Here is an 18,168-nt window from a genome sequence, read left to right as displayed (position 1 = left end):
AATGGTGCTGCGTTCCTGGCAATGGTGAGGCGTTCCTGGCAATGGTGCTGCATTCCTGGCAATGGTGAGGCATTCCTGGCAATGGTGAGGCATTCCTGGCAATGGTGCTGCATTCCTGGCAATGTTGCTGCATTCCTGGCAATGGTGCTGCATTCCTGGCAATGGTGCTGCATTCCTGGTAGTGGTGCTGCGTTCCTGGCAATGGTGAGGCATTCCTGGCAATGGGGAGGCATTCCTGGCAATGGTGAGGCATTCCTGGCAATGGTGCTGCATTCCTGGCAATGTTGCTGCATTCCTGGCAATGGTGCTGCATTCCTGGCAATGGTGCTGCATTCCTGGCAATGGTGAGGCATTCCTGGCAATGGTGAGGCATTCCTGGCAATGGTGCTGCATTCCTGGCAATGGTGAGCCATTCCAGGTGAGGTATTCCTGGCAATGGGGAGGCATTCCTGGCAATGGTGAGGCATTCCTGGCAATGGTGCTGCATCCCTGGCAATGGTGTTGCGTCCCTGGCAATGGTGCTGCGTCCCTGGCAATGGGGAGGCGTTAATGGCTATGATGGGGCATTCCTGGTTATGATAGGGCATTCCTGGCTATGATGGGGCATTCCTGGCTATGGTGGGGGCATTCCTGGCTGTGGTGGGTGCATTCCTGGCTGTGGTGGGTGCATTCCTGGCTGTGGTGGGTGTGTTCCTGGCAATGGTGAGGCTACATTCTTGGCAATGGTGAGGCTACATTCTTGGCAATGGTGGGTCTGCAGATGTGCACTGATTAGGCTGCATTGGTGGGCACTGACAATTATTTTGCTTCACAGTTCTTTATTTAAACATTTTCTTTTCCTGAAACTTCCCTCTTAAAGTGAAGGTACGCACTTTCACTTTAAGAGGAAAGTTTCAGGAAAAAAAAATGGGGCCGGGGCCACAAAAGATATATATGCTTTGTTATACGCCAATTAACACAGTATGTACAAATACGCCCAAGCTCATCTCTTCCCACACACAGCCACAAAGGCAAGAGAATTCTTGTTGGGCAGTGTATTAGAGCTCGAACGAACACACTTAGACCAAATTTTAACGGTTCAAAGAATGTCAGGCAAAATGGTCAGCCCTCGCCCATGTTCACTTCATCAAATCCGGCCCTCTTTGAAAAAAGTTTGGACACCCCTGCTTTAAGTGCACACTGTGCAGATGACACAGTACACCGACTGTAATGACTGCAGCTGCCTGCGGTATAGGATTAGCAGAACACCAGCAATTGGGGTAGCTTTAGGTGTACATTTTGCAGGTGGCACAATACACCAACTGTAATTGCTGCAGCTGCCTGCCTGTGGTATAGGATCAGCAGAACAGCAGCAATTGGGGTAGCTTTAGGTGCACAATGTGCAGATGGCACAATACACCGACTGTAATTGCTACAGCTGCCTGCGGATAGTATCAGCAGAACACCAGCAATTGGGGAAGCTTTATGTGTACACTGTGCAGATGACACAATATACCAACTGTAATTACTGTACTGCAGCTGCCTGCAGTATGGGAGCAGCAGAACACCAGCAATTGGGGTAGCTTTAAGTGCACACTGTGCAGATGACACAGTACACTGACTGTAATGACCGCAGCTGCCTGCGGTATAGGATTAGCAGAACACCAGCAATTGGGGTAGCTTTAGATGTACACTGTGCAGGTGGTACAATACACTGACTGTAATTGCTGCAGCTGCCTGCCTGTGGTTAGGGATGAGCCGAACACCCCCCGGTTCGGTTCGCACCAGAACTTTCGAACGGACCCCGCGTTCGTAATGAACGTTAGAACCCCATTGAAGTCTATGGGACTCGAACGTTCGAAATGGAAAGTGCTAATTTTAACGGCTGATATGCAAGATACTGTCCTAAAAAGGGTTTGGGGACCTGACTCCTGCCTCAGGGGACATGGGTCAATGCAATAAAAAGTTTTAAAAGCGGCCGTTTTGGCGGGAACACTGATTTTAATGACGATTAAAGTGAAAAAAAAAAATGAAATATTCCTTTAAATATGGTGCCTGGGGGGTGTCTGTAGTATGCCTGTGAAGTGCCACGTGTTTCCCGTGTTTAGAACAGTCCCTGCACAAAATGACATTAAACGGAAATAACACCATTTAAAACTGCTTGCGGTTTTAATGTTATATCTGGTTCCTGCAATATGGTTGAAAATCATTCAGAAAAATGGCATGGGTAGCCCTCCCTGCCCATTACCAGCCTATTTGGGTCTTGTACGCATATTAAGGGGAACCCCGTACCCATATTAAAAAAAGGAAATGTGTGTGGCCCCCAGGCCCTATATACTCAGAACAGCAGTATACAGGTGGTGCAAACAAGACAGGGACTGTGTAGGTTTGTTGTGTTAAGTTGAATCTGTTTGTAATTTTCAACTGGTACATTTTTAAAGTGTAGCTCCAGTCAAAAAAACTATTTTTAAGCTTTTTGGAAAACATAGGGAAGGGTTATCACCCCTGTATAATTTGTTTTGTCGTCCATCTTTTTTCATCTCACTTGCTGTTGTCTCCTTCCGTTTGCAAGTAGGAGATGTTTGTAAATTGGATGTTTGAAAGTAGGGGCCTGCCCTATATGCTCTGCAGAAATGGCGGAACAAGGTGTTGGTTTTGCCACAACATTGTAAGCCCTCAAAGTGACTCTTGGTGGGCGCTGGAGCGCCCTGCTGTGAACGATTATATCAAGAATTGTAATTACATGCCATTGTCGAACAGTGGTAGAAAAATTGACCTTTGGTGGTTGTGGTGCTGGTGCCACAACACTATAAGTCCTCACCGTTACTCTGGGTGGGCACAGGAAGGGGCCCTCCTGTGAAATATTATATCAAGAATTGTAATTACATGTCCCTGTTAAACAGGGGCAGAAAAATTGGGCCTTAGGCACTGGTGCCATCACACTGCAACCTCTGCCATATACTGTAGTTTTATTGCAGGAATTAGCCCTGCTGCAAAGCATTGCATCAAAAATTGTACTTAAACGCCCCTGTTAAACAGGGGCAGAAAAATTGGGCCTTAGGCACTGGTGCCATCACACTGCAACCTCTGCCATATACTCTAGTTTTATTGCAGGAATTAGCCCTGCTGCAAAGCATTGCATCAAAAATTGTACTTAAACGCCCCTGTTAAACAGGGGCAGAAAAATTGGGCCTTAGGCACTGGTGCCATCACACTGCAACCTCTGCCATATACTGTAGTTTTATTGCAGGAATTAGCCCTGCTGCAAAGCATTGCATCAAAAATTGTACTTAAACGCCCCTGTTAAACAGGGGCAGAAAAATTGGGCCTTAGGCACTGGTGCCATCACACTGCAACCTCTGCCATATACTGTAGTTTTATTGCAGGAATTAGCCCTGCTGCAAAGCATTGCATCAAAAATTGTACTTAAACGCCCCTGTTAAACAGGGGCAGAAAAATTGGGCTGCTGGCATCACCCAGAACCAAAAATGTTCTTCCAACATATCAGCGGAGGAGGAAGAGGATAGACAATCAACATAACAGGACAGTCACTCAGCATCAGCATAGGCAGTCTTGAAGGGATGTGGTATTTCAAAAAAAATTATTCGGTTACATCAGCTTCAGGTGCTTGGTAGCTGTGGGTGATCCAAGACTGATTCATCTTGATGAAGGTCAGTCGATCAACTGATTCGGTGGACAGGCGCACCCTGTGATCGGTAACGAAGCCACCAGCAGCACTGAAGGTGCGTTCCGAAAGAACGCTGGATGCAGGACAGGCCAGTAGCTCAATTGCATACTGTGCAAGCTCTGGCCAGTGATCCATCCTCAAGACCCAGTAAGCCAGAGGATTTTCAGTGGGAAAGGTGTCCAAGTCTGACCTTGCCCCTAGGTATTCCTGCACCATGTAAATTAGACGCTGGCGATGGGTGCTGGAACCAATCATACCTTGGGGCTGCAGACTAAAAAATTGTCTGAAAGCATCAGTCAGACGGCCACCTTCTCCACCGCTCCTTCTGACTGATGCCTCAGCAACACGTTGTCCAGGACCAGGAGTTTGTGACCTCCCAGTCTCTGGGAACGCGTTGCACAGAGCTTTCTGCAAGGCCTCCCGGAGATGTCTCATCCTCTGCTCCCTCTGCGATGGCAAGATAAGGTCGGCAACCTTACCCTTGTACCGTGGATCAAGGAGAGTGGCCAGCCAGTAATGGTCCCTCTCCTTGATCCGAAGAATACGAGGATCCTTCCGCAGGCTTTGCAGGATCAGGGAGGCCATGCAGCGTAGGTTAGCTGAGGCATTCGGTCCGGAGTCCTCTGGGTCACTAAGGACAACATGATCCGCAGCTACCTCCTCCCAGCCACGTACAAGTCCACGTGTTTCTTGGGACTGTAAATCATCCCTACAAGACTGCTGCTGCTGCTGCTGATGCTGAGTGCCAGCCTCCACCTCCATGCTGACACAATCATCCTCCTCCTCCTCTTCCTCCTCCTCACCCTCTTCCTGTGTGATGGGTGGCACAGCAGGAACACTGTCTGGATAAAGGGGGCCTTGAGAGGCAAGGAAGTCCTCCTCTTCCTGCCTCTGTTCTGCCTCAAGTGCCCTGTCCATTATTCCACACAGCGTATGCTCCAAGAGGTGGACAAGAGGTACAGTGTCACTGATGCATGCACTGTCACTGCTCACCATCCTTGTGGCCTCCTCAAACGGTGACAGGACAGTGCATGCATCCCTGATCATGCCCCACTGGCGTGGTGAGAAAAAACCAAGCTCCCCTGACCCTGTCCTGGTGCCGTAGTCGCACAGGTACTCATTGATGGCCCTCTGCTGCGTGTGCAGCCGCTGCAGCATGGCCAATGTTGAGTTCCATCTGGTAGGCATGTCACATATAAGGCGGTTCTTGGGCAGGTTCAACTCCTTTTGGAGCTCAGCCAGCCGAGCACAGGCATTAAATGATCGGCGGAAATGCACACAGACTCTCCTGGCCTGTTTCAGGACATCCTGTAAGCCGGGGTACCTGCCCAAGAACCGCTGCACCACCAGGTTAAGGACGTGAGCTACACAGGGCACATTGGTCAGTTGTCCCTGTCGGAGGGCGGAGAGGAGGTTGGTGCCATTGTCGCAAACCACCATTCCTGGCTTAAGCTGGCGTGGCGTCAACCACCTCTCGGCCTGCCCCTGCAGAGCTGACAAAACATCCGCCCCAGTGTGGCTCCTGTCCCCCAAACAAACCAGCGCAAGCACGGCATGGCATCGTTTTGCCTGCGTACTTGCGTAGCCCCTGCAACGCCTATGGAGCACCGCTGGTTCTGAGGACAGAGCACTGGAAGAGGCCATGGAGGAAGAAGAAGAGGAGAGGGTGGAGGAGAGAGGTGTGTCACAACCAATAGTAGCATTTTGGAGGCGTGGTGGCGAAACAACCTCCAACACTACTGCACCTTGTCCTGCATCCTTCCCAGCAGCCAGAAGAGTGACCCAATGGGCCGTGAAAGACAGGTAACGTCCCTGTCCATGCCTGCTGGACCATGAGTCAGCGGTAATATGCACCTTACCGCTGACCGCCCTGTCCAGCGAGGCAAGGACATTGTCTTCCACATGCCGGTAGAGAGCCGGAATCGCCTTCCGTGAGAAAAAGTGGCGTTTGGGGACCTGCCACTGAGGAACCGCACATTGTACAAACTCACGGAAAGGGGCCGAGTCTACCAACTGAAAAGGCAGCAGTTGAAGTGCTAGCAATTTAGCCAAGCTAGCATTCAACCGCTGGGCATGTGGATGGCTGGGAGTAAATTTCTTCTGCCGGTCCAGCAGCTGGGGCAGGGACATTTGCCTGCTATAATCGGACGTGGATGTACCACTAGCAGAGTTCCCGGAAGCACTTGGCTGTGACACACCTAATTCTACACCTTCATTCCTCTCAGAGCAGGTTTCAGAGAGGACTGAAGGTCTAGTGGGGTTGGAGATGCCAGCTGATGAGGAGCAAGGAGAGGTCCGCTTTGTTCTTTGGTGTGGGTCTTTGAGGTATGCTTGCCAACAAGCTGCATGGCAGGTCAACATATGTCTGGTCAAGCATGTGGTGCCCAAGCGGCTGATGTTTTGGCCACGTGAGATACGCTTGAGACATATGTTGCAAATAGCAGCGGTGCGATCTGATGCACTCGTTTCAAAAAAGGCCCACACCAAAGAACTTTTAGAATAACGCGCAGAGGAAGCGCTCTGCGCAGGCGGAGCTCTGCGGTGTGATTCAGTCGGTGTGCTGCCCCTAAGCTGGCCCCCGGAGGGCATCCTGCCTCGTTGGACATGTGCCTCCTCCTCCTCCTCCTCCTCCCTCCTTCCAGGCACCCACGTGGAGTCAGTGCCCTCATCATCCCCTCCCTCTTCATCGCTGTAGCAAACCTGGCAGTATGCTGCAGCTTGTGGAACATGACTGCCAGATTGCTGTGCTTCTTGAGCATCCTCTCTCTCTGCGCTCACGCTACTGCCTTCCTCTAGCTGAGTGTCATCATCAGAGCCCACCAAACACTGGGCATCCTCCTGGAGCATGTACCCAACACTGTGCTCAAAGAGTTCAGGAGACTCCTCAGGAGGACGTGGTGGGTCTAGGGAAGGAGTCACTGATGATGACATTGAGAGGAGGGACGACGATGTGTTGGCAGCTGCTTTTCTACTACCCTGAGACTGGGTGAGAGAGGATGAGGAGGATGAAGAGGGCTTGGTCATCCACTCTACCAAGTCGTTGGCATGTTGTGGTTCAACATGTCCAGCTGCAGAAAAGAAGGACAAGCATGTCCCATGGCCACGTGCTGATGACAATGCACCGCGTCCACGACCAGCACTGTTGTCTCTAGACACAGAGCCTGCTTGCCCTCTTTTATCGGCTCGCGCCTGTCTGCCTCTCCTTGCTGGCCTTCCAGACATGGTAATGGCCTGAAGGGAGTTGGGTAAAACAGTAGTTGGGTAGTTTATATTGTGCTGGAGGCACACAACACCCACTAACTCCTGCAGATGCCTTTTTTATAGAACAGCAGAGTTAAAGGGGTATATACAGATGTATACTGTGCTGTGCTGGAAGCACACACAACTTCCAATAACTCCTGCAGATGACAATTGGGCCCAAATAGAGAACAGCTATGTAGGTGGATTATAGCGGTATGTACTGGGTACAGAGCACGCACACAGCACGCACTATCTCCTGAGTGACACTACTGACTGCAAGCTCTATTGTTAAAGATGGACCACTAGCTATATAGGTGAGGTGAATATCACGGTGTATACTGCGGTCAGGGCACGCAGACAATAACCAGAAAACAGCAGAGTTAAAGGGGTATATACAGATGTATACTGTGCTGTGCTGGAAGCACACACAACTTCCAATAACTCCTGCAGATGACAATCGGGCCCAAATAGAGAACAGCTATGTAGGTGGATTATAGCGGTATGTACTGGGTACAGAGCACGCACACAGCACGCACTATCTCCTGAGTGACACTACTGACTGCAAGCTCTATTGTTAAAGATGGACCACTAGCTATATAGGTGAGGTGAATATCACGGTGTATACTGCGGTCAGGGCACGCAGACAATAACCAGAAAACAGCAGAGTTAAAGGGGTATATACAGATGTATAATGTGCTGTGCTGGAAGCACACACAACTTCCAATAACTCCTGCAGATGACAATCGGGCTCAAATAGAGAACAGCTTTGTAGGTGTATATAGTGGTATGTACTGGGTACAGAGCACGCAGACAGCACGCACTAACACTACTGACTGCAAGCTCTATTATTAAAGCTAGATCACTAGCTATATAGGTGAGGTGAATATAGTGGTGTATACTGCGGTCAGGGCACAGACAGTAACCACTACACAAGAGCAAGATAGTAAATCAGCCAAAAACGATTGGTGTGTAACTGTGTTGAAGGTACACAGAACACCCACTGCTTCAGACGCCAACACACTACACGAGGCCGCCTTAATGGCGGCCTTATATAGTGTGGGGCGTGCACTACACAGCCTGAGCTATGATTGGCCACAGGCAGGATGCCTTTGGCCAACCATGGCTCTCCTCGCTGCTGGCGCTGCGATTGGCCAAGCATGCGGGGTCACAGTGCATGCTTGGCCAATCGTGAGACAGCAATGCATTGCTCCATCGCAGTGCATTGTGGGCCACACGAATTTTTCCGCGAATGGCCCAAACGTTCGGAATTCGGCGAACGCACGAACGACCGATGTTCGAGTCGAACATGCGTTCGACTCGAACACGAAGCTCATCCCTACCTGTGGTATAGGAGCAGCAGAACACCAGCAATTGGGGTAGCTTTAGGTGTACACTGTGCAGGTGGTACAATACACTGACTGTAATTGTTGCAGCTGCCTGCCTGTGGAATAGGAACATCAGAACACCAGCAATTGGGATAGCTTTAGGTGTACACTGTGCAGGTGGCACAATACACAGATTGTAATTGCTGCAGCTGCCTGCCTGTGGTATAGGATCAGCAGAACACCAGCAATTGGGGTAGCTTTAAGTGAACACTGTGCAGATGACACAGTACACCGACTGTAATGACTGCAGCTGCCTGCAGTATAGGATTAGCAGAACAGCAGCAATTGGGGTAGCTTTAGGTGTACAGTGGTAAAAATAGTACAAATAATAAACATAGTCAGAACTAGCCAGGAAATCAGGAGGCCAAAGATCAATGTGGTCGGAGGCAACAGACAGGATCAGGAACCAGAAGGGACGTAAGCCAGACAAGTCTTCAACAGGAACGCAGCAGAGAGTCTCTAGATATGTTGACCAAGGCGCAGGCGCTGAATAAATGAGCCAGGCAGTTTAAATAGCCAGAAGGAGCTGGCTGTCGGCTGGACTGAAGAGCAGGAAATGAACACCAGGTGTGCCACTAGAATATATGTAAAAGATTTTGTTGGACAGATTCTAGGGACAGAATATTACATCCACATCCCAGTTGTGTAAAGTAAAAAGAAAAGTGAGAGAGAGAGAAAATCACTCCCTCATAGAGGAATGGGATTTTAACGGATGCATTTTTCTGTGACTGAGGTAAGCACAACCACAAGAATGTAAATCAAACTGGCCACTGGTGAGCACTTTAATAAAATATTGTTAATATTGGGAATATGGTAATTACATTTTGCTATTTTGATACTAATGTTATATCTTTTTATAACTTGGACAATGATATAGATGCATGGTGAACAGCCCCGAAGAAGCAGATAACTAGCCTGTAAAATGGGCTGGCTATCCATATTCACAAGCATCTGTTCAAGCTCTTTGGATTGAGTATCAACTCTGGTCTAATACACATATGACAAATGTTATTATTGTATCTATTTTTAATCATGTACGCTTTGTAATAAATTATATTTTTTGATATACCTTCTTGTGGTTGTGCTTACCTCAGTGACAGAAAAATGCTTCCGTTAAAATTATTCTATGGGGGAGTGATTTTCTCTCACTTTCCTTTTTACCAGGTGAGGGACTGTGGAACGAAGAGTGCTGGCAATTAACCGACAGCTGAGCAACCTGAGCACTAAGAAGGGAGAGCTGAGCCTAACCCTGACAAGGGGACAGCAAATGTACACTGTTATACAAGCTGTACACTCAGTACTTTACATTGTAGCAAAGTGTAATTTATTCAGTGTTGTCACATGAAAAGATAGAATAAAATATTTACAAAAATGTGAGGGATGTACGCACTTTTGTGAGATACTGTATATACACAGTATATGTATTTTTTTTTTAAGTGTCCAGTGCATAAAAAGTGTCCAATCAGGTATAAAAAAAATCTTCACCTCAAGAGGATGATATTGCTCCAGACACAGCCAAGATGGCTGGCCCCTTCACTGAAGACGCTCCATAAAAAAGCATTACAAGAACAACAAAGTGGTGCGCTAAGCTGGAAGAGAACAAGCCAGTGAGTGGGAGATAAAAAATGCAAAGAGCTATAGTGAGTTCAATGATAGTCATCTTCCTGCCGTTCATATATACTGCTCTATCTCCTTTATTCCTCACCACACCCCTATTAGTCTGGACTGTGTGCATGGTTGACTTACTCACCTTTTGATACCAACGTTAACCAGCAGGACACTGGAGGACTTTTTGAGAACATTCAATAATGGCCATATGGGCTCCATCACTAGTCACTGACTGATACCCTTTTGACTGACTGACGTTGGACTGTGGGTGTGTTTGGTAGGGGTAAAAGTAAGCTGGCCGGTTTGATCGGGGTTATGCACCCTTGCTCTACTATGGGGCAGTGCCTCACCCACCCATTGTGGCTTTAAGGTGAAGCAGTGCATCCATTAGGAGTGGGTTCATACATGGTCCCTGGCTGGGTGGTTTAGGGTCTGTATACAAGGAGTTCCTTTGGGGAGGGTGGGCTCAGCTCCCTGCTGGGACTGCATCCCCTACCCCTCATTTTATTTTGTGAGGGATGGTATATTCTGGTCCCAGTCTTAGGGTGGGGTTTACTTGGGTGGAAGTTTACGTGTTTTTTTCTTGAGTGATCACGGGGATATGAGGACATTTTGTCGTTTTTATGTACATCTTTTAGTGGTTTATGCCCAATACATTTTGTAGTTAACTCAGTTTGGTTGTGTATGGTTTTCTTGTTTTTTGTTTCTTGTTTTTTGTTGGTTCGATGATAGTCATTCTGTAATATGAAAAGAGGGGGGCAGTCTTTGAAGAACTCATCCTAGAACTACACCGTGGCTGCAAGCTTGCAGGAGTAGAAGCGGCTCTGTAAAAATCAAGGGGAGAAAAGCAGTGCCTACTAAGTGAAGTATTGTAGCACAACACATTTATTCAGAAGGTTAACAACTCACATATTAAAAGTCTTGAGCATGGCATATCATAATGGTATCTTCCAGTTGTATCCCTGGTTGGTCCTACTATGTCATAAGGTCAGCTACAAAAATGCCAGCAGGGTGCCCCCAGTGCTCCAGTGGTTCCTGATGCTCCTTAGCTCGATGGGTGGGAGGACTCGAGTGACAGCTCAGATGTGGACCTGGGAGTGACATCAGAGGGGTGTGGCACATGTTCAGAGCATGTGTACTCTTTCCTATGACCATATCCCTCCCTGTATCTTCCCATCAACAGGGAGCGATCTCTCACTGACATCACTTCCGGGTCCACGTCTGAACTGTCACTGGAGTGTCAGCATCCAGCCACCTATCAAACCGTGGCACCCTTTCAGCGTTCTTGTAGCTGACCTTAGGACACAGTATGACTGACCAGGGATACAGCAAGAAGATACCATTATGGTATGCCATGCTCAAGACTTAATATGTGAATAAATGGGTTGTGCTTCAATACAACATTTAGTAGGTGCTGCTTTTCTCCCCTTGTCTCCTAAAAGATGGCTGCTGGACTTCTGCATTAATGAATATTCAGTTTAACCCTGTCCACATTGCAGAAGGATAATAAAGCAGTAACAAAGAAAGAAGTTCCACAGCATATATTACATTTTTGTTCTTGTGCTTAGAAGAAAAACACCATCAGTGCAGTTGCTTCAAAGCTTAGTAAGTGAGGTAAAGCTTCACTCTGCAAAGAATATCCAATCACATACAAGGAAAAAAAATGCATTTTTGCTTGTACGTGATTGGATGATGAAAGTCAGCAGAGCTTCTGCTCAATTACAAAGCCCTTGGGCAACTGCTCTTGTAGAGTGCAACAGCATTTAGCAAAGCACACAGTATTTTTGCCTTTAGTAAATCAGCCCCACAATGTGAATGAGGAAATGTGATATGTGCTGACTAGGACTACTTTTTAAAGATTTTTACTAAGTGAAAAAAGAGACTCAGCAGTGAATGTACTCGTGAGACAAAAAGTAAAAACTGGTTAACGCAAGACTAATGTTTCTGTTAGATAATGGACTTCTCCAAGACATTGATGTAATGTCACTTTTCTGATCAAACTAATAATATTTCAGGTCAGTAGATATTGGCAGCAAATAATTGCCTAGTTTGTACTTTTCTGAGGTTTTCAGTTCTAAACAATGAGCATGTTTGGGTATATCATATGTGTCAGAAAGGAAATTAAATATAAGAGGCAGAGAAGTAATAAACTGTTGGCAGGTGGCTGAAAATCTTGTAATTTTAGAATTTGCCAGAAGGTCAAGTATACCTGGGCTGGTTAGAGCTACTAAGGGCTGCTCTACTGCACTTATTTTATTAATATGATTGTAAAAATCACTGAAATGATTACTTTACAGCTAGGAGCTTTTACTGTAATACATTTGGTAATGGTACAGATAAAGATTGCTTTATTGTGCTTAGTAACAGCTGGTAGTGTACATAAATATTACATTTGTAAACTATGTGGGGAATATTTATAAAGCAGTGATTGTGACATTCACTAAATATTCAGTACAGTCATTAAACTCTCCATCATGTTATCCTATTTGTCCATGCACACATGGGCTGTTATCAGAAGTTTTGGGCAGTGGTGTTTTTTAGCAGTAAAAAACCCCCAAAACGAGTGGATTCTGAGAGACGTTTTTCAGCTGATAAATGCTGATAAACGTTGATCCATGCTCAAAAATGTTGCTCACCAGCGTTTTTTAAAGTTTTTTATCCATTCTTCAAAAAAATAAAAACCACAAAAAAAGATATAGCGGAAAAATGCTAGAAAGCACCAATAAACGCTAAAAAGTGCTATTGCAAAAACATTGAAAAAAGCTGAAAAAAGTTGAAAAAATTTGAAAAACTCATTGCAAAGCTACTGTCGTTTCTATAACGTTATTTTAACGTCCAGTGTGCATGAGACCTTAATGTTGTTTCTTATTCTATCTCTGGCAATGGCTGTTTAAAAATGTTAACGTTAAAATATTGTGTTTTTTCTTTAATTAGCTATGCTCATACTAATATTTTTGGTGCCCTTGCTTAGAAAAATGCACAATTATATGCTATTTTCTGAATATGGAATTCTTGCTGGCATTGTACAGAAAAAGAACATTCAATGATATTTGCACATCTTACAAAATGTTCATATGTATAGGGTGGGACATATTAAAATCTCAGCCTTAACCTGTGCAGAGATTGCCCAGGTAGCAGGGAAACAATCAAAGCACCAGCAATCATCCGTTAACGCCACAGTTAATCCTTTACACAAACAAGTGGTTGCAGCCACCATGTGTTTTAATGGAAATACACAGTTCACAGCATTTGCTATTGCAGTTCTAACTTTTATGAAATGTCTGTGTCATTCACTGCCATGTTCAGAAAGGAATGTAACAGAGTTACACAAAGCCCTCATGGAGGTAAAGATTATTTAATTTCTGATTTAAACGCTCAGAGGTTCAACATAGCAATTGTAAAATATGTAAGATATAATTTTAATGGAAAAAGAAAAACAGTGTAATAAAATATTTACAGTAAAGATGTTAAAAAACAGACAATAAGCAGCAGTAAAATAAACAGAATTAAAATTGACAGGTTTAAAATTAAAAAATACTTAAACAAATAGTGGTCATGGCAAATAAACAACACTTTACTGCAGGACTGTCAAGTAATGACAGAGATGCATAAAGAATGACTGAATATTTCAAACAGAACAACCCCCATACCTGTGACATTGTAATATTATGTGAAGCTCAAAAGCCTTCAATGCAGAGGGGACTCATTGGACTCATTGATGGCCCACATCACATTAATTCTCAAGATGGGTAAAGACTCCCTGTATTGTCCCTAATTATTTCCTGATTTCCCTGCTCAATGTGGATGTAAAACTGTTGAAAAATTATCAAAAAATTATCCATCATGCTCAGGTTGGCTTTATATCTACCAGAGAGGCCCAGGATAAAGTAATCAAGACCATTGATGTCCTCTACTTCAATGTCCTCTAGCCCAATCAAAGCATACTCCAATCTTATTGCTTTCCATCAATGCAGAAAAAGCACTTGACCTGATGGATTGGACGTTCATGGAACTGACTATCAAACATATTAGTCTCAGCAAATGGACAATGATTTGGATCAGAGCTGTATACTCTAGGCCATTGGCTCAGATCAAGGGTAATGGTACTTTTTCCTTGCCCTTTGAAATAATGAATGGTACACAGAAGGTATCCTGTGTGTTTTCCTCCCCCCCTTTCCAACTTCCTAAAATGGTCCAATCTTTTAGACACTTGGGTGCACCTATTTTTGTTAGTTTTTAAATTTTCCTTCTGACAACTTAATTATCAGCTTGTAATATAAATATACTGAAATGTGATGTACCTCTAAAGTTATAGAATAATGATTTGTGCATTTTTGGTCCGCAGGTATTTTATGCCTTTGTATCTGTATCATGTTTGGTAAACATTTGACCTTTGTAACTCCCTCTACTGCAGGGATATTCAATTAGCGAACCTCCATTTGTTGCAAAACTTCAAGTCCCATCATGCCTCTGCCTTTGGGTGTCATGCTTGTGGCTGTCAGAGTCTTGCTATGCCTCATGGGACTTGTAGTTTTGCAACAGCTGGAGGTCCACTAATTGCATATGGCCCCTTTCAAACGGGACGGATCAGTAATGATCCGCCCCGTGATGATCCGCTTCCTCAGCGAGGATCGCTCCGTTGTCCCCGCTGAGTCGGCGGATAACAGGGCGGTCCTGGCACACTGTGCAGGGACCGCCCTGTCAGCTCTCCGCTCTCCTCTATGGGGGATCAGATGAACACGGACCGTTTGTCCATGTTCATCCGATCCGCTCTGCAGACGGATAGAAAAATAGGATTTTCCTCCGTCTGCAGAATCGGACAATAGCGGAGGCGGACAATAGCGGGTGTCTGCGGATGTTCATCCGCAGACACCCGCTATCTCATAGGGGTGCATGTATGTCCATATTTCATCCGCAAACGGATGGATGAAATACGGACATAATGTCCGCATGTGTGAAAGGGGCCTATCACTGCTCTACTGTATGACTTTTTATATAAAAAATGAAAATACTTAGCAATATGCGCCTAGCCTTTGACTCTGTGCACAGTACAATTCATTTGCAGAGTAAATTCAGTCTAGTTTATCAGAATTATGGGCTCTTGTCTTAGGCATGTTTGGTGTCTAACTAATTTTTATTTTCTCATTTGTTAGTGTGACCAGGAAAAAAATCAAAAATATTTCTAAAACCATGCTATACAGTGTGAATGAATGAATCTCCCACTGCACCCATTGTATTACCTAACCGGTGACTGCATCTGATTGGATGCAGCTACTGTTCAGCTTAAAATATTTTCAATTCGGCTCCTTCCATTTTGCAATTGAAAGATGGGCAGGCAGCCACTGGGATACCCACACAGAGTATTTCAGTTATCAGGATCTGGCTAAAATGTTCATAGTGTGTGGCCTGCTTTAAGCATGAATGCCTAGGGCAGAAATTAGATTTTCTAACCACTTTGTTAAGACTTAAGCCTCATACACATGATCGGATTGGTGGCCAACAAAACCGTGGACTTTTGTTTGAAGGGCGTTGGCCCAAACTTGTCTTGCATACACACAGCCACACAATTGTTGGCCAACAAATACAAACTTAGTGACATACTACATTGTTTTTCAGCTCTTTAGTGCCACCCTTTGGGCTCCTTCTGCTAATTTTGTGTTAGTAGAAGTTTGGTGAGTGTTGATTTGCGCATTTCATTTCACACTTTTCATTTCACGCTTTTTCAGTTCATGCTTTTCAGTTTGCTCTTTTCAGTTTGTTTCTGAACGGCTGATCGTCAACCAGCCATGTTGCGGAATCAGAGGAGATAACGTGTTATTTATTATTGGCCTTGGAGTTATTGCTTTGACATTATTTTTTTGGTTGAATAATGATTTGATTTGCTATATTTTCTATATTTTTGGATGCATAGAATGCACTTTTTGGTTAAGTTCTATTGGCAGATAGCATGTCTAATTTTATTTGTTATATATTATATATTTTATTTGGCTATTTGTTTTACTTCAAATGACAGTTTGGGAGTAGGCAGTTACATTTAAAAATATACAATGTAAAATTGATAAGGGACATCAACATAGTTGTATCTTTGATCTTAAAAACTACGAGATAATGTTGTCTCGTCCAAATAAAAAATAAAATAAAAATAACAATATTATTCTTGATAACACTAGAAAAAAAAGCCCTTGGAAATGAGTTTGCAATAACTCCATCAGTATCCCCAGCAAAGCAGCTTCATTATTATCCCATTAAAGAAGAAAATGTGCACTGCATTTTGAGATTTCCTAATTTGCCATGTCACAAATGTTAATTCTCCATCATGAATGATAGTTTACAAGACCGCTTCTGGCTCGTCCTTGCTTCCGAGCATGTGTGTTTGTACTTTGGACTTTTGTCCGACGGACTTGTGAACACACGCTCGGAAAATCCGACAATAGACATTTGTCCGCGGAAAATTTTAAAACTTGCTAGCCAACATTTGTTTGCGGAAAATCCAACAATTGTCCGATAGAGCATATACACGGTCGGATTTTCCACCAACAGCCTGCATCGCACATTTCCCGTCGGAAAGTCCGATCGTGTGTACGTGGCTTAAGACTTCGAAAAAATGAGGATGGCACAGTGTTTAGTACAACACTTCCATTCTCCCCTATAGGATGATAATAGGGTTTGATGGACACCTAATTATTACATAAACCACATATTGTTTCAATTAATGAAAGGACTGTCAGTCCATGAAAGTCAGCAGGCTGTACAATTTGACTTATCACAGGTTTCCGTTACATCAGAGGGGGGTGGGGTCACCCATAAGTCATTGGGGAAGCCCGGCTTCCCTCACTAGCATCAGAGGGGGGCGGAGTCAGGTGACGGGTGGCCCCACCCTCCTCATATAAGAAACGTCAGGTGCCGGCATCCCGCAGTGTCTCCGACAGTTCTCCCTCTTTTCCTGCGGCCTGCCAGTTTGCGTGCTCGGATAAAGGGTCTGGTATGGATTTTTAGGGGGACCCCCACGTCAATTTGTTTTTTAAATTTGACACGAGGTTGCCCTTAATATCCATACCAGACCTGAAGGGCCCGGTAATTGAATTTGGGGGAACCTCACGCTTTTTTTTTTATCAATGACTTTCAATGAGTGTTCTCTGTATTACGGGAGCCGACAATTCATTATAGCCGCGAGTGATTTTAAAGGACTTTTTTTTCTGCAGAAATTTCACTTTGTGCAGGGACAGTTCTAAGCACAGGAAACATGCGTCCCTTCACAGGCATTCTATAGACACCCCCCATGTATGAAATTTAAAGGAATATTACACTTTTATTGTTTCACTTTAATCATTATTAAAATCACTGCTCCCGAAAAAACTGCCATTTTTAAAACTTTTTTTGCATTGATCCATGTCCCCTGGGGCAGGACCCAGGTCCCCAAACACTTTTTAGGACAGTAACTTGCATAATGGCCTTTAAAATGAGCACTTTCGATTTTGAACGTTCGAGTCCCATAGTCTTTAATAGGGTTCTAAAGTTCACACAAAGTTTAGGTCTGTTCGCAGGTTCTGGTGCGAACCGAACAGGGGGGTGTTCAGCTCATCCTTAGTGGACATCCTAAGTAACCTATGGAAAAAAAAAGTAAAACAAGTGTGCAAGGGAAAAGCAGGAGACATTATTGAAAGAAGTTATAGAAAATTGGCACTTATGTTGGGATCTCGTTGCTGTCTTGATATTTAAAAATTAGTCCTATCTTTGTACAACCTCCACACAGTCTCCATTGCATAATTGCTCTGGTTACTTAAAATAAAGCAGTACTGTATTTTTCATTTAAAACATAACTGGAAAATGTAGGCTCTCATGTCTTGTATGTATGTTTTTAGACAATTCGACAGAAGTTTCCCCTTCTGACCACAAGAAGACTGGGCACCAGAGGACATTCAAAGTAAGACCAGTATTTTATAACTGTATTTTTATAAATGCTTCATAATGATTATGTTTGCCCCCAACAAACAAGCAGAATTCAGCCAATCAACAGTGGCCAACCACAAATTGCAAGGCTTTGTTCCAGTCAACATAAACTACTGCTTGTAGAGTCAGTTGCTTTTTATGTTACTTACAAAAAGATTACAATATTTGTTCAATATCAGATAGGATTCTAAAGAGCAGGGATGGAAGTGGATGTTGTAAATGATCATGTATTAATTTTGTTCTGTTTTGGGCCCACACAAGAGATGTTCAGTTCAGATGAAAAAATAGTTTAAAGTCAGGCTTTTGTGCATTAGAATG

At 44.6% G+C, this 18,168-nt stretch overlaps 1 protein-coding gene across 1 annotated transcript in view; it reads left to right on the top strand.

Moving 5' to 3' along the window:
• The window catches only part of RFX6 (regulatory factor X6), a 176,131-nt gene that overhangs the window by 26,382 nt on the left and 131,581 nt on the right, over positions 1–18,168 (top strand). The window contains exon 4 of the mRNA XM_077487064.1: positions 17,763–17,824. Coding sequence (XP_077343190.1) covers positions 17,763–17,824 — 62 coding nt within the window. The remainder of the gene's footprint in view (positions 1–17,762; positions 17,825–18,168) is intronic.

The sequence above is a fragment of the Lithobates pipiens genome, unplaced genomic scaffold (genome assembly GCF_037356315.1).
Source record: "Lithobates pipiens isolate NorthernLeopardFrog02 unplaced genomic scaffold, aLitPip1_a1.2 Scaffold_18, whole genome shotgun sequence".
In the NCBI taxonomy this organism is placed as follows: domain Eukaryota; kingdom Metazoa; phylum Chordata; class Amphibia; order Anura; family Ranidae; genus Lithobates; species Lithobates pipiens.
The sequence above is the reverse complement of the archived record's forward strand: the minus strand, read 5'-3'. Positions and strand labels throughout refer to the sequence as shown.